This window comes from Ammospiza nelsoni, chromosome 3 (genome assembly GCF_027579445.1).
Source record: "Ammospiza nelsoni isolate bAmmNel1 chromosome 3, bAmmNel1.pri, whole genome shotgun sequence".
Classification (NCBI taxonomy): Eukaryota; Metazoa; Chordata; class Aves; order Passeriformes; family Passerellidae; genus Ammospiza; species Ammospiza nelsoni.
In genome coordinates this window covers 36,157,707-36,180,613 of record NC_080635.1, presented here as the reverse complement: position 1 = coordinate 36,180,613, position 22,907 = coordinate 36,157,707, and the positions used below count along the sequence as shown (strand labels likewise).

The 22,907-nt window shown below is 42.0% G+C and overlaps 2 protein-coding genes across 6 annotated transcripts in view; one reads left to right on the top strand and one right to left on the bottom strand.

Moving 5' to 3' along the window:
* STRN (striatin) overlaps positions 1-7,917 on the top strand; it is a 70,110-nt gene extending 62,193 nt beyond the window's left edge. For all 5 annotated transcript variants that reach the window (XM_059468581.1, XM_059468580.1, XM_059468579.1 and 2 more), the window contains one exon: positions 53-7,917. In XM_059468581.1, coding sequence (XP_059324564.1) covers positions 53-222 — 170 coding nt within the window. In that variant the 3' untranslated portion in view covers positions 223-7,917. The remainder of the gene's footprint in view (positions 1-52) is intronic.
* Positions 7,918-10,454: 2,537 nt separating this feature from the next.
* VIT (vitrin) overlaps positions 10,455-22,907 on the bottom strand; it is a 53,559-nt gene continuing 41,106 nt past the window's right edge. The window contains exons 14-19 of the mRNA XM_059468454.1: positions 20,720-20,782; positions 17,930-18,077; positions 17,214-17,317; positions 16,498-16,724; positions 13,916-14,429; positions 10,455-13,588 (exon numbers count right to left, since the gene is read on the bottom strand). Coding sequence (XP_059324437.1) covers positions 13,410-13,588; positions 13,916-14,429; positions 16,498-16,724; positions 17,214-17,317; positions 17,930-18,077; positions 20,720-20,782 — 1,235 coding nt within the window. The 3' untranslated portion in view covers positions 10,455-13,409. The remainder of the gene's footprint in view (positions 13,589-13,915; positions 14,430-16,497; positions 16,725-17,213; positions 17,318-17,929; positions 18,078-20,719; positions 20,783-22,907) is intronic.

Here is a 22,907-nt window from a genome sequence, read left to right as displayed (position 1 = left end):
TAATGGTGGGAGGCATGCAAATTATAAAGAAAACTGTTTTCCCTTTCTTTAGGCCATGACTGCTCGATTCGCTTGTGGAATCTTGAAAGCAAGACCTGCATCCAAGAATTTACTGCCCATCGCAAAAAATTTGATGAGTCCATTCATGATGTGGCTTTCCACCCATCCAAATGTTATATTGCCAGTGCAGGAGCAGATGCCCTGGCTAAAGTGTTTGTATGACAGAGTGCTTCCCATTCAACTTTAGCTTTGTATATATTTAACCAGCTGCACAAAAGAGAAGAGGAGGGCATGAGTTGTTTTATCTTGCCCTATAATTCAGAGAATGTTTGTAAGTGTGTAGTTTTGCAGGGTGCTGTTTTCTAAATTGACGTTTGTTCTGGTTTCTGTGAGCTCAGCTGGTGCTGAGAGCTTGGAATCTCTCAGTTTCAAATAGTTAAAAAAAAAAAAAAAAAGCTTTTATGTAGAGGGGTGTGAATTTTCGTCCAGGCAGGCCTTGGGTGAAACTAGGTCTACGTATTCTCTATTAATAAAATGGAGTACTGGAAAGAAGGGGTCTAATTGCATCAGGGAGTAGGAAAAGAGGGAAACTTCCTAGGATGCTTCTCATTGAAGAATCTTCATGTACTCAAATCACCTGGAAAAAGTGATTCAAAGTCAGTTCACATGCTCTGTACTGTATCATGTGAGAGGCACTTTGTCATCCCTTTGGTGTATGAATAAAGTAGATCTTGTTCAGAGAGCAGTAGCAGATAGTTAATCTCAGCCACCTGGCTGCTAGCCTAAGATAAATGCAATTAAAGGAAGGCAAATTACTAACATACATTAAAATGCAGTAAAGTTTCTGTTTCATCTTCTGTGTTTCTCAGTAAATATTTTGTTTGCAAAATAATGATATAATTTTTTAAGCCTGTATTAGCGTATGGCTAGAAACTGAGCCTTTAGTCTAAATCCCAATTAACAACAGACTGATGCAGTCTGTGCATACTGTAGTAGCAAATTTAACTTATTCAGATTTTAATGCTGTTTATTCTTGGAGATCTGGCACAAGAAATTATCACAAAGCTTTCCAAAGAAGCTGTCCTACAATTTCAGCTATCAAACATTCGTCTCCTCTTTCTGTTTCTGCTAAAAAGGGTATCATTCTGGGCATTATGGATAACAGTGAAATACTTTGTTTGAAGATTAAATCTGATGCTTTGCATACAAAGCACTTTTAGTCCTTTTAGTAGAATAGGTGGAAACTGTACAAAGCTCCATCAGTTTGAGAGATTCTGCTACTGCTATAATATTTCCCAGCTGTACCATTTGAGGGACTTTTTACCTTGTCCACTTCACTGGGTGTATGTGCCATTGATTGGGTTACCTGAGGAATGAGTGCTTCTCATAATTACTCAACAGATGTGCTTTGTTTATCTATTCAGAGCTTCTCTGTTGATTTGACAAATAACTTTTATTCCAATCTGTTAGTCTTTTTGTCCCTTCTTAAAGGAAAGTGAGTGGGTTCTTTTCTGTTACGTGTCATCATCAGAATTATTACTGTTCATAAGCACGAAGTTGGTGTTTTTCTCTGATGGGAATGGAAAGCAGAATTTCTGCTGGAGTTGATTTCTGGTGCTGATATGAGTAGGAAAGAACCCAGTGCAACTCTTCATATACCAGCCTGAGGTCAAGACTGGAAACTGATAAATAAATCCTTACCTTTAAACTGACACTTCATAAGCAGGAGTCATCGAACGATATCAACATGAGGCTTGACTATGTTGTTTTTAGAGTGCCATTTGGGGATGGGACCACATTTGAAGTTGATCTCAGAGTTTAAAGCAAGTATATTATTTAGAATAAAAGGTTGACCTGTGCTGTTTGAGCCTGCTACACATTATATGTACTGCTAAAATATTCTGGAATACCTTTTATTGCTCAGAATATTCACATATGTCAGTTCATGATATTGATATGCAATATATTTCCTTAGATAAGATTAGAACTTTTACCATGAAACAGATGACTACAATAATAATACAGATTATTTAGTTTTTATAAAATGTTTTGGTTATGATGAAAAGGAAGAAACTTGGCTGCAAAACTGAGCATTCAACTTTGTGAGAGTTTTGTGTACTTGACTCATATTCTTTCAGTGTCATTATTTTATTTCTTTTTGAAGAGAAAATTACAAAAATTTATTTGAAAAATTCTAAAAGTTATGTATATTATATATGTGTATATATATTGTAAACATGTATTAAATGTGTCTAGTAAGGGAAGACTCCATGGGTGCATTTTAATGTTTTAGTATTAAGAGTTCTCTTGAGTTTGTGTATACAAAGGATAATGGTGTGAGTATGAAATGAATGTTGCGTTTTTGCTTACACAATACAATATGTAGTCACAGTTGTTTAAATTGCTGTACATAAAAACTAATAGGCCAGCATGCTTGTTTTTAAAGACTGTCATTCTGATTACAATTGGAATGTAAGAAGTGGCCATTCAAATGTGAATTGAAAGATGTTTCCTTCTCACTCTTGAGCTCTTGCTCAAACCGAAAAGTGATTTTTTTAAAAGCTGGCAATAGCTAGAGGATGAGGTGCCTTTAAAAAACAAAACAAAACAAATGTAGCCTTACGAAGAGGTTGTGGAATATATATATTTTTGTGCTTGTCTTCATAATTTATGTCAATGTCTTTTTACTGTACTTGCTCACATACTTGTAGGACTGCAGGGTATTGTGCATGAGCCTGTCAGATCTTCTGAGCATCATCGTAGGAGATAAGGTTGAAAAAATTATTTAGGTTATCTAGTCCATCTGCTTGCTAAAGCAGTGTTGTAGACTTGCGCATTCTAATATTGTCTTGACCAGTGAGATTTTATATGTTCTAAAACAATTAGGCTTCCTTTTAAAGATTATTTCAATGACTGCATCTCACTGGCAGGAGGATTTATGTAATATTTAGTAGCTCTTTTTTGTAATTTCATGCCAGTATTCCAAGCCATCTTTTGTGCCATTTTGCATATTCTTCCTAGTCTTTGTAATTTGGAACCTCCATGCACACCCTGGTTCCGTCTGTATATTTTCATTCCTTTCTGCTTTCTTCAGGCTAATTTTTAGTCTGCTTTTTTTGCTCATTTGCTTGTTTTCATCCTTTAAGCTCAGTTCTCCAGATATTGGTGTCCGTACCACCATTCCACATGCATGATTTTTTGGACTTACTCTGAGGGTCATCCATTAAGTGTGGTTATTATTTGGTTGGGTTTATCCTCTCTAACATGATGCTTTTGTAGGAAGACCAAGCTTTTGATGTCTGACAAACTTAAATAATATTTCTTTATTTATGACAACTCCTTTAAATAACATTTGAGCATTGCTGCTTTTCACGTTTCTTCTTCACTTTTAGTATGTTATGATTCTTTTGCAGCTAAAGACTTAATTCCTGTTTCATGATTATCCTGGATCTTACAAGTTTTGAACTTCTGAGGGCACTAAATTATTTTTATTGGTTCCCCCTTTCTGTGCAGTTTTTCCTGGTTCAGTGTAATTAGTAACTTTCATTAGTGTGATACATATGTCCAAAGTGTAAACAAAACTGGACCCAAGGCTTATTCTTATAAAAAAACATTTTTCTGCAGTATCAGTATAAAGCATTTTACCATTACTATTTTCCCCATATCTAATTTACATGGTAATTTTTTAATGGTTAACTCATATAATTTTTTTGTCTATTTTAGCCTGTGCTAATGATTTTGGTTATACTAACTAATTTAATGGGAGAATTTTCAGTCCTTCTGTATGTTGAAAATTGGTCCACTAGTTTAAGTACTCTCATTTTTGCTCTAATTTACTTCACTGGGCTGCTTGCTTTCACATATTTGATTCAGTTACCAAAACACTTGCACAGAATTATTTGGAGTAACTTGGAAGAAGTTCTGGATATATTGTGTCACTCTTACAAAATCCTAGTGTCTGCATTTATTTTTGCGCCTCAGAGAGAAAACTTCCACATAAAAGATTCACTACTTTCATCTCATCCGTCTTTATTTTGATAAACTATGTTCTTTAGCAAGAAACTTGTAGAACTACATGCCATGTACTGTAGCCTATTCTTTTAGGACGTGTATTTTCAAATAACATCATGTTAAAGCAGTTCCATGGAATTTGGTTGAGTACGTGTGTGGTGTTCACCATACAGCTTTGTGATTAGGTCATGCAACACTGCTTTTCAGTTGTGAATTTAAAGTAACCAGAGATTTGTTCTTTTGAATAAATGTATGAGCGATAAAGGACTTAGTTACAGTACCTTTTCAGTACATTTGTTGGATCACAGATGTGTTGCCTTTCTCTGCCTCCTTAGGTTTTAACAGTGTAATTTTGGGGAGCATCAGTTTCTGTAAACTCATGTGTTCTTTGAGCAGCTTTTGATGGGCAGAAGTGTGAAAACAAAAAGTTGAAAAGCAGGCATAATGATCAGATAATCATGTCTTGGTATTACTAATGCCTTTCAAGATTTGAAAACATTTTCAGGCTGTGGCTTGACAGTGTGTTCACAGACTGTCTGTCCCAGGTATCCAAGAGCCTGCTTGGTGCCTGTGTGAAATGCCTAGTCAACCTGAGATGCATTAAGGAAGAAAATGCAGCCATTGTGGTTTTCCTGTGCTGAAATTTCTGGCTGTTTAGTGGAAATTGGTTTGGACTACACTGTGAGAAATGAAGAAATAAGAATACAATAGTTAACCTCTTCCATGTGGTAAATTGATTTGTATAAGATGTGGCAATCTTTGACATGGCAATACAAGTTTTCTTGGGCAGCTGCTGTTCATGAGCATTGTAGAGATACTTAGAATAGTTGTTACTATTGAGTGGCTGAGAGAATGGAAAGATTTCCTTGAAAAAAATGCTCAGATGTTTCAGGAAGCTCCTTTTTTCCATAAGGACATGAAGGTGTTGAGAATATTTTATATGAATCTGATAACATGTTTAGTTGAAGAGGGTGACAATAGGTGAACAGTCTTGACTCTTTCATCATCACTTTCTGTAAGCTTAGATACAGAGTTATGGAAATGATTTGCCTGTAAACTGCCACTGAAAGCCTCTGCCACATTCCTACTGAGCAGCAGAGAAACTGATGGACAGAAGTGTTGGTCCATCCAATTATGTCAGGGTGTTTAAAAAAAATAACCCCTATTGTAAAATATAGTGCTAAATACAGCACAGCAAATGAACAAACTCCTAGGGAGGGTGGGGAAGGACTAGGATGACTCTTGTTTAAATAGTCCTTGTTCAGGCAAACGCTCTTGTTTAGCTGGTGGCAATGTTCCTAGGAGGGAGGATGATTGGAAGTGTGACCTTTAAAAAAAATGTCTGTGCCTGTGCTAATGAACATACCTGTGCAGGTTATCTATCCTTTTGATATGGGCTTTTTATCTTCCCACTTAAATTTCCCTTTAGGATACATTTTCTGAGAATCTTAAAATCTCATCTGCAGTGAGCACTTACTGCAGGATGTCATGAAGGACTTCTGATTTTTCTCTTGGAGTGGTTTTTTTGAAGGGTGGTTGAAGCTTCAGCTTCAGCCCAGCCCTCTCACCACCAAAAGGCTGATTTGTACCTCCTTACACGCAGTTTATATAATTTTGGTGTGTTATCTCTTAGCCTGCCTTCTGAGTTGGTTTTGCTGCTCTGTACTCAGTTGTGAAAGCTTATGAATTGCTGTATCATTTAAGATATTTTTGAGAATGTGGATTCCACTACAGAAGGCATAAATCCAGTTGAATAGTATAATTTGTGGAGCTCATCTGGTTTGTTGTCAGGAGAGAGTTGTTGTTAGACTACAAAATCCAAACTATGGCTGAGCTAAAAAGGCATTTAACAATATTATATTCTTAGCCCAACTTCTTCCTGCCTAAGTATAGATTGAGGTATTGTGTGTGAGACTGCTTTTGCCCTGCTCATGCTGCCAAGCCATGCTGTGATCCTGGGAGGTCACACCAGTGTTTAAACCGATACCCCGTGTATGTGTTTCTAAGCTGCTCAGAGCCCTGTACTGACGTGGTCCTCCAGGCCAGCCTTCTTTGGTTCCCTTAAGTTTGAATTGCAGGCTCCCAAAATTACTTCCGGCCTATTTTGAGTAACCCTTGGTCCTCACACCAGAGTATTAGACTCTGGTGTTGGGAAAAGATTTATACAGCTGGATTGAAAGGGAAAGGAAAACTTATTGCCAAGCCAAATATTGTCATTATTTTTGGATTACTTGTGAAAAACAGCCAAAAACATTGTATAAGGGATAAATGATGGACTTCAAGCTAATATTTTTCCATTAAGAATTTATTTTTTTATGGTTCCTATCATCAAGATACAGTGCTTTCGAATGTAGCTTGTTTTCAGGTATATGGCTCCTAGAATTGTTTCCTTGAAGTTGGACATATGCAAATGTGCATCAGTTTTGAAAACTGTCTCATTTGTGTTAGCACTTCTTTTGGAAATGCAAACTGAGCATGCTAGCTAATGATTTCTTGTACCTTTATAGTCCAAGCAAACTGAAAAGCGGTCTTGTGCTATGTTTTCCTTGAATAGTGCATCTGAAAAAACTTGTAGAGGAACTCCATGATGAGATGACTTTTGTTGCTGTAAGGTTCTCTGTTGACATTTGTCAGCTTTGCATTGTATGTTGCATAATTATCTTCAGTTAACTGTCAGGTTGAAAAAGACAAATTTTTTTGCCATATGGACTGTAGCTTAGAGTTTTTGTTGTTGTTGTTGTTTATATTAATACACATTTTTTCTTTTCTGCTAGAACTTAGAGATACCTGACAGGTCTCTTTAAGAGAAATTACTATAGGTGATAACCACTAACATGTTAGTAATTTCAGTGGCTTCCCTTCTGTTTTGGGTCACTTCCATTGCAGATTGTTGATATGAAAAGGCTACTGTGGCTGGTATACAAACAGCTTAAGGAAATTAAGATTCCCCTTCAGAACTATGGATAGGTTATGATTTTATACACCAGTTTTGAATGACTACTTTGAAACAATGTTGGACTTCAAGTGTCTTGCAGAATTTTGGATCCAAATGAGAAGTACCTACTTGTTGAGTAATAGTCCACTTGTCAGTTTTTGTGTATGGCTCAGTACAAGGCTGTGTCAGAATTGCAGTACCACCAAAATTATCTTGTTTAAATGCAACTGTTGTACAAAAGTGAATGTTATTTTGAGTGAGAAATTCTGTTTTCTAATTTATGAAGGAAATAGTTTTCTTGGGAGTAAGCATCCATAAATGTAATATATTTCATGATTTTGAAAAGGCTTATTAATCATGGGACATGAGAAAAAGGAAAGTGATTCAATCTCCAAAGATTTGTTTAGCGTTTATTATTAAAAATATAAATTTTTGCTTTAAATGGAAATGCTTATTCAGAAACTTAGTATTAAACTTCTTACTAAAACTCAGTAGTTTAAAATGCTGGATAAATATCTAAATGGCAAAGATAGAAAATTCAGAGGGAGATTATTTTGAAATACGCCAGTGTAATTTTGAGCTTCTCAAGTGCAGCCCTGAATTTTCTCTTTTTCACTGCAAATCATATTTTGTGAAACTTCTTGAATAGGTTATATTTAAAGCTACATTCACTTGCCTGAATAAGTCAAATATTTTGTCATTTAAAATTATATAGATCTGCTTATGTTAGTGTGCCGTTTAAAATGAGACCCCATTGAGGTAACCATGCAGGTATTTGTGTTGGTATGGCAGTAGTGAAGTGGGGTATCTGTGTACTGTACCCGCATTCTGTGCTGAGCAAAATCACACGGACTTCCAGAAATAAGCAATGGTTTTTAAGAGCAGCTTTATTTAATGTTGCAGCAGCAAGTGTCATTTGTACCATATAATTATGTAAATTGGGTGCTAATAAATACTATTTTTCAACATTTTGCATTGTGTTCATAATTCTGCATTTTATCGCAAGATACCTGTGGTTTTGGAGTGAGTGCTCGTAGGGGGAAGTGCATTAAGAGAAAGACAAGTAGACTTGTTTGGAGGGGCTTGAGGTAACTCCATATGAAATTCCTGCTGAACTGTGCAGCGTGTTCACAGGAGTGCCTTGGTTTTTCTGTCCTCCGTATGTCTTGGTTTTGTACTGCTGCGCCAGCTTGGCTCTGTTGGCACCCCACATCATTCCATGTGCCAAGGCACGTGGTGCCCGTGTGGGGGTGAATGTGGGGTGAGCAGACATGCAGAGGGGGTGCAGTTCTGCAGGAGCTGGGCTGTCAGCAGGCCTTGTTCACAGCCAGACACGTGGCTCTTCCCGAGGACAGCGTTCATTCAGTGCAAAAATAAACGCGTGGTTCTGCCCTTGGGGAGAGGATGAGGGAGAGCAGAGCACAATGACAGATGGCAGCTGTGTCTCTGCAGGAAGGTGCTCAGAACAGCACTGTGAGCGGGTGGCACGAGAACCTACACAGACCTGCGCAGAACAAGTTGTTGTCAGTGAGCCCATCCTGTTTTTTCTGAGCTTGTAGGTGGGTAAGTGAAGTTCTCATCTTTTCTTGGTAGGTATAAAATAGCCTGATTTGGTCCTACTTGTCTTCCTGCCTCATAGGAAAGGAGGAATCGCTTTTTGAATTGGCAGTACAATCTCATTCACACATGTGTGAGTGCCTCTAGAAGATTCCTGAGGTAGGGGGAAAGAAGATTCAGTGAATAACATGAGTGACCCTCACATGGGGGAGGCATTCCTAACATGCTTATGGGTTTGCCTGTGACATGGCCCCATGGTGATTTGCATGTGAGAAAAGTGAGTATATTTGATGATACAGTGGAACTTCTACAATTTCTTGTGCTTAAAAAGAAGTAATTTCTACGAGTGCTGGAATTCTTGAACTGCACTATCAGAGTTCTCACTAAAATCAGAGAATGGGTTAAACTGGTGTTAAGGAAAATAACATGTTTCTTGCCTTTCAGTAAGACTGACACAGTTGATTGTGAGCAGTGTTGCAGATGCAGTGCTAAAACCCTCATCCCCCTTCCTCCCCCAGTTTAACAAGGAAAAATGATTATTTTGAGGAATTTGAAGCATTCAGCTGCATAGATGTACATTTGTAATGTTTTCAGTATGTAGGTGACTCAGCAAATGTAAATGGCCTAATATTGTCAAAGATGTCTTGAAATAAGATGGGAATGGAAAAGAAAAGGCATCAAGTTGTTTCTATAATGTTGCTCATGGACAGAGAAAAATAGCTAGCAGAATGATAGTGGCTTTGTTCAACCATGAAGTAATTTCAGGTATGTATACCACAGAAAAGTGACTTAAATTTGGTGTCTAGGTAATGTTTCTGATACTACCTACTGCTTGCTTTGGCTTTCTAAGTAGATAATGTGGATGAATTTCCTGTGGGGTTACGGGTAGGGTGTTGAATCCCTAAATATATTTAGATTGGGTTGATCCTGGCTGGATGCTTAACTCCAGAGCTTTTCCTGATTACTGGTATGGTTCCCCCTGTGTGCTGGAGAGCCATGGGGGAATGGGTGCGAGGAGGAGGGGGAAGCTTGTCTGCCCCCCTGTCAGCAGCAGCCATGGAGAAACCCTCCTCTTGCCAAACCAACAAAGCAGCAGCTGAGGAGCAGGAGTGCACACTGGGGGTGACGCCTTCTGTGCAGGGTGGCACAGTGACAACAGAAATGCTGTGTCCTGCTCTGGGGAGACAGAAATTTGAGGTACTTCTCTCTGAAGAGATGGCTGAATGCTTAATTGAATTTGGTGGACTGGCTAATGCTGGAGTTGGCAGGAGATGCTGAAAGTGAGCTCTGCCAAGGCTTCCAGAGCATGGGCATCAGTAGGTATTCCCAGGTGGGTGTTCTGCACTGTGGTTGCTGAGCACTGATAAGCCACCAGTCAACTCTGAGTGCAAAGGAGCTTATTTCTTAGGGAGAGGGTGATCAGACAACACTCTCTAGAATGTGCGTGCAGTGACCAGTTCAGACAGCTCCCATCTCTTCTCTTGGGCATGCCTTGCCAGACAGCAGGTTCCACCGAACTGGTCAGACACCTGAAACTAAGGGCCCAGCATCAAGTGACTGGACATGTAGATTCTCCTTTGATTCAGTCCCACATCTAGAAATTGTGTAAAGCCACTGTCATATTTTTTCAGCTTCCAAAGGAGGTCTGATTCCAAATAAGACATGATCTTGCAGACCTTGAAAAGTACATATAGTTTTGATGCCCTTCAGTCATTAGGCTCTGCTTCAGTTGACTGATGCCTCTGACAGGTAATTTTGTGGTAGCTCACTCTAAGGATCTTTTTCATCTGAGCATGTAAAAGGACAACAGTGAAGCACTCGGGGCTTTGCCAACCTTGCTAAGTCTACCATAATGTAGTAATAACCTCAGCTGTGTTTCAGAAACTAAAATTTCATGGGCTGTATTTGCTGTTTATTTTTTAACCCCATATGAGATGACATGCACTGCATGTGCCTTTAAGACAATTTTATTGCAAAAGATAGAGCAACTTATGTTGATAAGCTCAAAATAGCTTGTATATGTTACAGAAAGAGTTCTGCTTTCTTCAAACAAATATACCTCTTTAAACATTTATCTATATATGTAAGGTAACTTGTTTTTTTAATCAAACAGTATTTAGAGACATTAGTAGGCGGCAAGTGATTTGAGTAAAGTAAAGGTGAAGGAGTGAGTGTGTTCTGTGATTGCATGGAAGGGTGTATTCAAAATTTTGATGCTTCCACTTATGTTTACTGTGCTTATGAACAGGACATCTATGTTTAGATAAGAGTTGGATTAAACCACTTTCATGGTTTGAGTATTGACAATTTCAAGATAGTCCCAAGAAGTAAATAAAAATGCACATTGAGAAACAAGCACCATAGTTGTTCTCTAAACTTAAGATAAACCATTTAAACAACAAACCCTGACGTGTCCCTTATAAATGCTTGACAAAATATAGCTGTGCAACTTTCCTGTGAAAAAGCATTTGAAAGCTTAATGTCATTGCTTAAACTTTAAGCTTTAGGAAAAAATTATGTCCCATATGCATATATCCCTTAGCACATCCTAAAGAGCATGTGTGCTCTAGCTGCTCCCAATGTCTCAGCCACCGCTGCACAAGTGAAGAATTGGGGAGTCTCTGCAGGGTACCAATCTTCGGTGCTGCAAGAGTACATTCAGTATGGAGAACAATTTGTGGTGGTGAGCTGCTGCATTAAAAATTAAACCACAGTATTAAGGGTAACTGTAAGTTAGGATTAAGGCCTTTTTCTCAGGCAGCCCCAAATCAAGCCCCAAAACAAACAGGTTTTAGACAATAAATCTGGTGTCTGAACTGAAGTCCCCAGTAAATTCAGTTAATGGGTTTGAGTTTTGTCCAAGCCATGTAATGTCCCCTGTTGACAGAGAAAGATGTGTTCAGCAGAAGGGTAGTGAGGAGCTGGGTCAGGAGATGGGGGATATCAGGAGTTGCTCTGCTCATGCCTCATGCCTAACTCTCTGTCCTTAATAATTTTTTCAAGCCAAAAGCTATTGCTGTGAAGTGCAGCAGCTGAGCTTAGTGGTAAAAACTCTGCATACAAATATATTTGTGGATGCTGACAGTGTCCTGTGCTTTCAGTCTGGCTAGAATGGTTGAATTTATGATACTCAGTTAAAGCTGGAACTTAATGTTTCTTCTAATGGGAAGTGATGAACTTTCACTGTGTAAAACCACTGCTTCATCCAAAATTGGTTTTGATAACCTCTTGAGAGGACCCCAGCCTGGCTTATGTTACCCCACCTGGCGGGTCATGCAAAATCTGCTGTTTTAATTTGTATTGTGCTTACTTAGTTGACAGGTTATAAGCTACTTCAGTCATATTTCCAAACATAATGATTTAAAAAATAGTGCTACTTTTGCCGATAAAATGAGTTGCCCTATGGCAATTCAATTAGAATTTATGTGGCTAATAAATATCTTGGCTCATGGTTATTAAAACTATAAATGCTGTTAAGAGCCTGATTTGCAAGTAATATGGGAAATCTGAGTTTTAATTTCTTTCCATTTCCTGTTAGTTCCACAAGCCTGGCACAGCATGGCTTTGATTGCTGTAAGGAGTGTGAACACTCATGTTTTTATTGGCTCCTTTGATAACTTTGCTTAATGAATGTATTTTCTTTAATGATACTGGGTGGAACATAACCAGCAACTGCTGCTTCCTAAATAGAGTGGAGTTTTTTTGGTCCTCCTAGTATGTCCCTCCTCCTGCACTGACTAGTGACATGGGTAGTTCTTCACTTAAGAAACCACTGTGTGTTTTGACGGATCCAGGGCTGTAATAGGTACTTTTTGAAATCAGTCCATAAAAGAAAAGCCGGTCCTAAATTTGAGGGAGAGTATCTAAATACTTGAAATTCTGCTTTTCCCAGTGTACAATACAGAACTTCAGATAATTCCTTCTTAAATCCTGTTAATTGTTCTTGAATAGCTCTCCTGACACTGAGACTGCACTTCTGAGTGTTGGTTTAATGACAGAGTGATGAGTTTAAATGTTTCAGTGACTGTGAGCAGCTTAAACCCACAGTTTTTCTCAGAGTCTCCTGTGTCCTGGCAACACTCCTGTGGTCCTGCAGGCCTTGAACCATCCAAGAGTGAAGGAAGAAGCTGAGGGGACAGACACGTCTCAAGGTCAAGTAATTAATGCAGTGTTGTGGGAGACTAGATTCCAGTTCCTGCATGTTGGCTACTCTATGGATCTGGGGCTTTATTGGGGTTTTAGGGTTGTAAAGGAGGCAGAGTTGTAGGGTCCTGGGGTTTGAACCTTTCCTCTCTCTTGCTTTCCAGTTTCTCAGGGTTTGGATAAATCCCAGTGCTTGAGTTGACACTAGCTGAAGCTTAACTTACTGACAAGACAGCAGTGTGGACAGAATACCTGCTTTTAAGAAGGTACTCAAGTTGTGTTCCCCCTCCATCTGGTATTTGAGCCCTGATCTGTGTGTCATCTGGCGGGCAGTGCCACATGAGGTGTTTCTACCACAGCAGCTCAGCAGCTTGGCCACTCCCTGAAGGGACCTGGTCATTTCAGGGAGCAGGTGGCACTTCTAAGGAACCTGTGTGTGTCCAAAGGTGAGAATTGAGCAAACTGGGGCTCTGTGCTGGAAGCAGCTCTTCAAACAGCTGCAGTTATTTCCTCCATGTTCACTGCCTCTTCTGCTGTCCATCTAAATCAGAGTTTCTGATGCCCACAATAAAAAAAAAATAAAAATCAACAGTCTACACGAGCATTATCATGCACAGGGACAGAGCTGCAATCAACCTTGCTGACTGGAAAGTACCAGAGGGAAACACCTCCAGTGTTTCTTGAACTGAGGACTGGCATTATTTCTGTGGCACTTGTCATGCCTTCAGCACAGCACCCAAGGGTCCTGCCTTGCTGGAGTCCATCAGTTCCGTGGCTGGGAATTAAATTCTGTGCAAATGTTTTGGATGAGCTGATTAACGTAGCGGTAGAGGTTGTCAAAGTCATCCACAAAGAAGGAATGCTCCTTAGCGGGGTCTGATGCAATGGCTTCCAGTTCATCTGGGGCTGCCCAAGCAACTCCAATGGAATAAGCGATGACTCCTGGAAAGAAACCCAAAGTTTAGAAAAAGCATTAAAGTTTTCATTGCGGTAAATCTAATTTAAGACCAATACTGCAATGTAGTTTGAGATCTCCTAGACATTGCTGCATTTGTGATGATTTATAAGTTGTTTTTTTTTATGAAGTTCCTTATTCAGCTCTTAAACAGATGCTGATCTTGTTGGAGCTCAGTGGGAGCCCAGAGAAAAGTACTACTCTTGCTTCATAAGGTTTCATCCAGTGCCTTCAAATTATAGCAAGCTGCATTTCTCTGACCTGGATAAGTGCTGAGGCACGAGGGGAGAGCAGGCAGTGATAGAAGACCTTACCATTTTGGTGAGCTGCCATGGCTGGCACGCTGACATCGTCGTAAGACCTGCCATCTGTGATGAGAATCATGATCTTCCTTTTGTTGGGTTTGGACTTGCTGAACAGCTGCTCCGAGGCGTAGCTGATGGCTGCTCCCGTGCTGGTGCCCCCGCTCCAGTAGCTGATCCTTTTGATGGCGTTCAGCACGTCCTGCTTCGTGCTGTACTTGTCAAAGCTGAACTCCAGCCTCTGCTCGTAGGTGTACTGCACGGCCCCAATGCGTGTGTCGGTGTCCGAAATCTCGAACTCCTTGCTGATGTTGGCCACGAACTGCAGAACCGTGCGGAAGTTGCCGGTGCCGACGCTGCTGGAGCCGTCGATGACGAAGCCGATGTCGGCGGCGTTGAGGCACGTCTTGCTGCAAGCCAGGCGCTCGGTGTCGCACACCCGCTTCACCAGGGGCTGCACCACCTTGTGCAGGCTGAACCAGCTGGGCACGTTGATGGAATAGAAACCGCTTGTCCTGCACACTGCCTGCGAGGCAACATGAGGATAAACGCAATGGAAATTCAGTCTGCATGTTCCTGCTAGGGAATGTAGCTAAATTGTAAATATAGGCTCCTGGAAAGAGCAGTGCTGGAGTCTGAAATGGCCTCTCCTGCAATCACCATCTGCTTCCCTGGGAAATGATGTCAGTGTAACATCACAGATACTTGTGTAATGTGACAGTTTTTCCTGCCTTTTTTTTTTTAAACCGTGGGATGGAGCTGATATTATAGTAGTGAAAAAACTGAATAAGCAAGTTTGCCACCTGTCAGGCTTTTTTATGTGAGTCACACTGTTCGTGGGAAAAACATCCAAATCACAGAGCTGCTCTTAGCGTGGCTCCCATGGACATTACAGTGTGTTTGCCAGGTAGCAACTTCAGCTCCCATCACTCAGGACAAGAAAGAAAGTTTTGCCTGCTGACAAACCCTACTACTTTGAAGTGAAAACTAGGGCTTAAGCTGAGGATAACTTGGTTCATACCTTTCTAAGCAAAGAAAACCCAGGCTCATTGTGTTGGCTCTGCCAAATAGTAAAAAAACCAAAACCAAACCTATTAACTTTTGTAAGTAAATATTCATAAGGGCCACATCTGTGGGCAGCTTCTATAGGGTTAGTGGGAGTCAGTCGGGTGAGTGTGGGTAGGAAGCAGGGCTGGCACAGAAGAGGACATGGGAAAAGTCAAGGGGTGGAGGAAGGGAAGGGTGAGGCAAGGAGGAGAGTGATGCAAACAGGCTGGATCAAATTGTCTTTGGCTTTAGTGCTTCTTAAAGGCCAATTCCTCTGTTCTTGGGTGAGAATATTTTGTTAAGCCAGGCTTTATCTATCAGCTTTGTGATGGTGTGTGTATCTGACTGTTTTAAAAGACCAAGGCACTGGTTGTGACTTGCACAAAGCCTAACAGCTCCAAGGTAGTTACAGTTCCCTCCAGTGTGGGTTCCTCATGGTGTCCTGCTCTCATTTGCTCTTCTTACTGTCTCACTTTTATTTTAGTGTTATGATGCAGCGGTATCAAGCCACCATTCCATCCTTACCTTGCTGTTCTGAGCCCCCTCTACTCTCACTTCTGCAGTGTCCCTGGCAGGTTTGCAGAGATTTGCTGTAGCTTTGTTCTTTAAAAAACATTAAATGCAAATGAGACTACAATCCAATTATATGTTGACCAGAGACAGTGCAGCTCTTTGGAGCAGCTCTGAAACTCATGGGAGATTATTTCATGGCAGAGCAAACCAGCTCGGATGGGAATCTGTTTTCTAGAAGTACCAGATAACTTAATCCTGTTTCCTAGGCTCAGCCTGGTCTGCCACTTGGCAGGTATCTCCTGCCCTAACAGGGTACCAGCTTGTTCTGAAGCACTGTTATCAGACAGCTAGTGTTGGTGCCAAATACAAATCAATCAAAGCTTCCATTCTCTTTTTTTTTTCTGCATATGGCAGAGATTTGCCCTTTTTCTAAGTGTTACCATGAAGTCCATAGCAGCAGAAACAAGTAACTGAAAAATAGCCTTCATCAACAGTGAAAAGAGAATGTTTGAGTTACCCAGTATAGCTGAAAAACTAGGATGTGCTTATGTTGGGACTGTGCCAACCTTTGATTGGGTGGGACCTGTTTGTAAATGCAACATTGACATTTGCTTGACAGGGCTCCTCACCCTTTCCCTAGTGGGAGATGCACAGCAAGAGGTTTGTGTAAAAAGCAATTCCAAATTGCTCAAGCTGTGATTGTACTTTGTCATTTTCCAAATACTGAGTGTTTGGAAAGCTGCTCATCTCAGTACAACTGCAGGTGTGTGCTAAAGTTTAGTTGGTCAAAAGCCATTTGCTTGATGATGTCTCTCAAACCAGAACTTTACTGACTTCATCCCCTTTCTGACCTCAACATTACTGCCTGGTTTTTGTACAGAAAAACTCAAGACAGTGTGTACAACAAGGAGAAGAAATAACCATAAGTGATAAGAAGGAAAGGGAAATGCCCTGAATAAACTAGGTTGGAAAGTTTAGTCAGACTCAGCCTGGTCAAATGCTCAGACTCAGTCCTGGTCAGACTCACAAGTTACCTTGTCCACAAAGTTTGGTTCAACAACATTCTGCTTTTCACTTTGAGCAGCTGCTTCAACTGTGACAAAGAAAATGTTGATCCCTGATTCTCTGGCCAGCCTGGAGGCCTCTTCCACTCGGTCGGTTGGCCACCCATCCACCATCACTACAACCACGTTGGGTGCTCCACCTCGGTTTCCATTAGCATCCAGAAAGAAGTTTTTGTTAACAAATGAAAGTGCCTTCCCTGCAATAGAAGAGGAGTTGAGGAGGAGTTACGGATCTGGAAGCACTCCATCTGATAATATCCCATGAAATAGTAGGCAGAGAGCTGACTCAAGTGTTGAAGACTGCAGAGAGCTGGGGAAAGCAGTTTCTGTGGCTGTGTGAGCAGGAAGGGAGACCACTGCTACTGGTGCCAGTGCTTCCTGAGCCCTCCTGCACTGAACCCCCTCTGTATGCCCCAGAGAGGCTGGGAGTGATAAGCTGGGTTATCAAGGATCCCCAAAGCGTTGATGGGAACTGCCCGTATGTTCTTTCAATTTGTGATGGATTTGCAGGCCCTAGGATCAACACATGCAGGTCGTGGTGGGAGCAGTGTTCCCTCACCAGCCTGGCCCCAGCACTAAGCACTGTTTGGCCCCAGCCTCTGTGTCCTGTGAGGTGTGGGCTTGCTATAGCCCAGGCTCTGAAGCCCTCCCTGAGCAGAGGAAGTGCCAGCAGTCCCATCACCTACCAACATTGGAAAGTCCCCCTTTCTGTTGAATTTTCTCAATGGCATTCCTTAGATCCTTGGAGTTGGCATAAGTTTTTAAGTTAAATTCTGTGGAAGGGTCATCCCTAAAAGGAGAAATTAGAGCAAATGTCAGTGTTTTGCTTCACATACAACACAAAAGCCACAGGGCTGATCTGTGCTACCTGGATCCTGATTGCAAGCTGGAGTGAGGCCTTTAGCACATATCAGCTTAGAGATGTATTGTATTTGTTGGGAAATGTCCTGATGAAGGCAGGAATGATGCATCTGACTCCATGTTCTCAGCAGGCTGATTTATGATACTATATTATATTAAATAATACTGTACTGTACTAAAGAATACAGAAAGGATACTTACAGAATGCTAAAAAGATAACAATGAAATCTTGTGACTCTTTCCAGAGTCTCGACACTGCTTGGCACTGATTGGCCAAAGAGTCAAAACAGCTCACACCAAAATCCAATGAAACGATATCACCTGTGGGTAAACAATCTCCAAACACATTCCACATAAGCACAACACAGGAGAAGCAAATGAGATAATAATTGTTTTCCTTCTCTCTGAGCCTTCCCAGCTTCCCTGGAGAAAAATCCTGGGCGAAGGTATTTTTTTTAGAGAATGGGAATGCTACAGAGCTACAGCTGCCAGAGTGTGCAGTCATGTCCTGTGGCAAGGGGAATGTCTGGGAAGCTCTTACCCATACTGAACAATGCCCATCAGAGGACCTGCACTGCCAATGCCAAGGGCTTGAGCCACGTTACCAAGGAACCGCTTCTGGAGCTGAAAGCGGCGTTTGCCAATGCTCCAGCTCCCATCCATTAAGAAGGACAAATCAACCTTGCAATCTGAGGAGAGATAAAGAAACACCGAAAGTATTTTTAGTGCTTTCTGATTGCTGTGCTTCTTGCAAGCAGCAAAGGCCTAAAAACTCTGCATCCAGTGACTTGTCCTGCTGTGTAAACTCTATAAAAATGCCTTTGACAAGGACAAGTCACATTTGGCAGCTCAAATCCTACTGGTTGGTAAACACAGTTCTTGGCATGACTTTGTCCCATACAACATCTAAGCTTGACTGTGTGACAAAAGGGCAAGAATCTTTTTACAGGAGTCAGTCTGGGAGCAGTGCATTTTGGGGGTCAGGGAGGTCAGCCCCTCTGGAGGAAGCTGACTTGTATATCCTGTACCTTCAGAGCCATGTCTTGGGCTCAGCACACTTTATTTGCAGCGCAGAGGTGATGAGAGTTTGTAAAACCAGCCTTGGTTTTTGGATTTTGTGGTCTGGCCACCTGCACAGCACAAACTATGGGCATTTCCTTGGTGACACTCTTGTGGACTTAATTGATGTAATAGACATAACAGGAACAGTTACTGTGTTAATGTGTCTCAGAAGGGAGGGAAGTTCCTGAAATGTGTGATGCCTGGGATGTGCCTCAGGGGAAGGACACTATGGGGTCTCTTCAAAGCGATTGCAGTCCAGGATTACTGACTACAATCCTGGAAGCCCTGCACTTCTGAATGAGAATTGTTAATCAGTTTCCTTCTGGGCTGGAGCTAACATCAAGGATAGTGATTTTGTTTGGGATGTTCAGACTGAGTGGGGGCTGTCCTTTTGTTGTAGCCTTGTACCCTTGTGTGCAGCAGCAGCAGTGTGCTGTGTGTGTTTCCTCTCTGGGCTGAAAGCAATGTTCTATAAAAGGTATGCCTGTACCCAAACAAACTCTTCCCTTTAATTACACAGATGAACATCATCTTTGTGCTGCAAATGCTGTCTTCATCTCTGCCAACCTGCTTTCACGTTTCTCTAAGTTAGTGGTGAAACATTCACCACTTTGGTCTGCAACCAGAGCGGGATCAAAATTTGGCTTAACTAGAGCGCTAATTAACATTTTCCCCCTCCAGCATCTGGGTCATCCCCATCTCTTGATTTCCCTCTGATGATGCCTCCTACCAATCAGACTGTTCAAACTACTGTGTTTTAATCATTAGGTAGCCCGAAGGCTACAAAGCACCAATTGTTCTTAGTGGCTTATGCAACTGCCTCCCATCTCATTACCTTCAATTTTTTCTCCCATAGCTGTCTCTTTTTTCTAATTCTAATAATGCTGAATTACAGGAGCGTGACTGAGAACCGAGTCCGCTCACAGCACATCGTGAGGCAAGGTCGGGAACCCACAACAAATACCTCAATTAACAGCCAAGTTTTCCTGAATTTCTTGTCCTTCAAAGGGAACTAGTTCATGAGATCTGTATGTGGGAAGTGGGCAGTTTGTTAGCCAGCAGGGTCTGGGGAGGCAAGGATTTACATACACTTGCAGACAGACTTGGTTTCTGGGGAGGATTCCGTTTCAGTGCTGGGACACGAGAGGGACACTGCAAGAGCACAGGCTAGGGTGCTTCATAGGGAGGTGAGCATGTTCTGATTTGCAGGGAGGAAAGATCTGAAACAGGACTTTTATGGTCCTAGAGATATCAGTGGGATGAAAATTTTGTTTCTGGTGTGACTTATTTCAGTTTCAGTGCTGGAAACAAAGCTGTCCTCGCTGGTGCCTCCACTGCACCAAGCTCTGCTTTTCTGCAGGGCAATGAGGTCTATAGGGAAGAGCCTTCCCTTTTTCTTCTTTCCCTTATTTCTGTATCAGTTTCAGGTGTATTTGACATCTTTGATAGGGAAAATAATTTTTCAAATATTAAGAGGAATGCCTGGGAATACATAGACATTTGGTTCAGTAGTTACTCTAAAGAGTCCAGACAGTGTTCAGTTGCCCAAAGCTGGGCAAGAGAGGACCCAGGCACTGTTGGAAGGGTGAACCTTCTCTTTGGGGTGGCTTCTAATGAAGAGGTGGCAGGCAACTCCATCTCTCCACTAAGAACTTGCTTTCTCTTTCTTGTGCTACTTTGGGCCTCAACTAAAGATGGAATAATGGGTAAATCTGCCTTTTTAATGCGCTGTAGAAGATTTCAGAGTAAGGGAACCTGCATTTTCTTCTCTGAACTTGGGTGGTCTTTGATGATCCCTCTGCATCCTCTCCCTTCTGGCTGTGGCAGGCATTGGGGACCTTTCTGAGGTGATTTCTTTCCCTCCCACCCACTGCTGTGGGAAGGTGCCTTCATACAGCATAGCCATGGAAGCCTGCTCTGCAGCACACTGGATTGCTGTCCTCTGGCACCAAAGTACCTGAGTGAAGAAGCTCTGCTGGGAGCCTGGAGCTGATACTGCCTAGGAAGTGGTGGTAGGGAGCAGCCACCATCTCGTGCCCAGGTAAGCTAAATTTTGGCTGTTATTTCCTTCCCTGTAGAAGCAAAAGCCAGTTCTGTGTATGAGGGGTCAGCAGAGAGTGCTCACTTTTTCTCTGCAAGGGAAAAATGTGCCCCTGGATGTTCTTAGGCTTTCTTGAAAGCTTACCTTTTGCTATTTAATTTGAATGCATTCTAGCAATATGTAATCAAGAATGTTGCTTAATTATAAAGTTAATTCTGAAGTACATACTCTGATTCCCCTGGGAGATGGATTCCAGCGGCTTTGGATTAAATTCTTCCTTTGATCTGAAGCCTAAACAGAGAAAGGAAAGGCTCTATTAGTATGTGCTTGGTAGCTGCCCTTGCTCTTTAAGGAAATGGGGAACAGGATCACTGCAGAGACCCCCCTGGCCTGAGGATTGATGTAGGAGGGAAATGGGGATGGGGAGGACATCCTTGGAGCTTACCTTTTTTCATCTGCATCACTGTTGGGGTAAAACAAGAGCAGAGACATTTCTAGAAATGCTACCAAAATCTCTCCTAGCACCTGCTTTGAAGTGTTCCCCTTTGGGAGTCAGTTCCCTAACTGCAAGGGCTTGGGAGCATCATGCACAAGTAGTGGGCTCCTCAGGAGCTGAGCGTGGCTGGTGGCCACGGTGTGGGATGGTGACTCCCAGCAATCTTCTCCTGAAAACCAGCCCTGCCACCCCACTGGCCCACTGTGCCTTACAATGAGCTGCACAATGTCTGAAGAGGATAAGCCACAGATTTATCATGTTGTTTTCTGTCTGGAGAGGAGAGCACAGGCAGCAGCTGACTCCAGCTCATTACAGCAAGCCACAGTTCCTCAGGTGCCCCCACAAGTCTGGGTTGTTTTGCAAAGCACAAAAGAAACAGGGTACAGAGCTATGGTTAAGTCAAGGGAAAGTCTCGTGGGTCACTAGTGGATTCTAGTGAAGTATTTGGGTGATAGCAGCCTTGAAAAGATGAGTTGATGTCCTTGTGAAAGATACTGACTCAGGACACCATCAGGCTGGAGTCAGAAGGTCTAAAAATGCTGAACTTCACTCATGACTTGAATGTCTGTCAAGACTCTCCTACAGTCCAACATCTCCCTTCCAAGCAAGGGCAAAGAACTGTGTCTTTTCAGTAAAGCATGACAAGATTAAGGGGATTTAGCTGGGATAATCCTCAAAAGAGACAGCAATGATCAGACAAGCTACAACTGAACACTTACCAAGAAAGCTGTTAGTCTAAAGAACAGCAGAACAGCTTATTATTTTTGTAAACTGCATGTTAGATTTTAAAAGAAAACTAGGAGGAAGACTGCCTTAAATCTTCATCACCAAGTAAATTAAGGAAAGATTACTGACTTCAGAGACACAGTGAAAAGGTAATTTTACAAAGTGTGAGCTCTATAAAGAAAAGTATGAAAAATTACTAGGTACCACAGAGTTTGTCTCTCCACAGCAGCCAGCCATGAGCAAGACAAGCATGAGAGCATCAGTGTTTGTAAAGGGACATTAGGCAAGGTCACCACCAAAATATGATAGAAGATGTGACAGCCAAAGCTGGTTGCTGAAGGTATTAAGGACCAAGCCATAATAAGGCAGAGTACTGTGAAGAAAATGGAGGGAAGTACCAGCTCCATCCCCCTCTGTAACCACTCCCATTTCTATTCCAGTTAAGTCTAAAATTTTACCTCTCATAATTGTCAAATACAACATTTTTGAGTCCTTCTAGCTGCATGCTGAAAGCTGCACATAGCTTTGGGTGAGGGGCCATGTTTGTATTAAGTCTGCGTGTGCAGGACCTGATGAAATGCTGACCTGATTGGTACCTTATCCCTGCAGGGAGGCTTCAGCACACGGCAGCATCCGCACCAGACAGGGGGGCTTTGGCTTCTCAGTTTGAAATTCAGCTGCCAGTGCAGAAAGTTTCTGCTGCAGGGACCAAAGAACAGCTGCGAACAGCAGCACCAAAGCAGTGATTTCCCTCTGCTTTGCTTGTCCCCAGGCATCAGCTCTCGCCTGTTGCTAGAGTCAGGATGTGGAGCTGGTTGGAGCACTGGGCTTGGCCTTGTATGGGAACCCACGGGGCTGCCTGTGAGTGAAGCAGGCAAAGAGCACAGAGAGTTGCCCTACTTTGTTTACAGCAAGAGCTGGTGATTGCTTTGTGTGCTTTGTTTGAGAATTTCCCTGCTATGTCTGGCCAGGGTAGGAGATCCCCAGGGCTGGTGCTGCTTTTTGTCACCGTGTCTGTGGTGCCTGCAGTGCCTGGAGCTTCCCTGTGCTCCTGCCCAGACTTTGGACAGGATACTTTCTGGACTGGGAACAGGAGCTCTCCACCCACCCTGGCAGTGGCTCTTGTGACAGAAAAGCCTCTCCCACAGTTAGTGGAGCTGGCCCTCTTGTGCCAGAGCAGGCTGCCTGCATTCA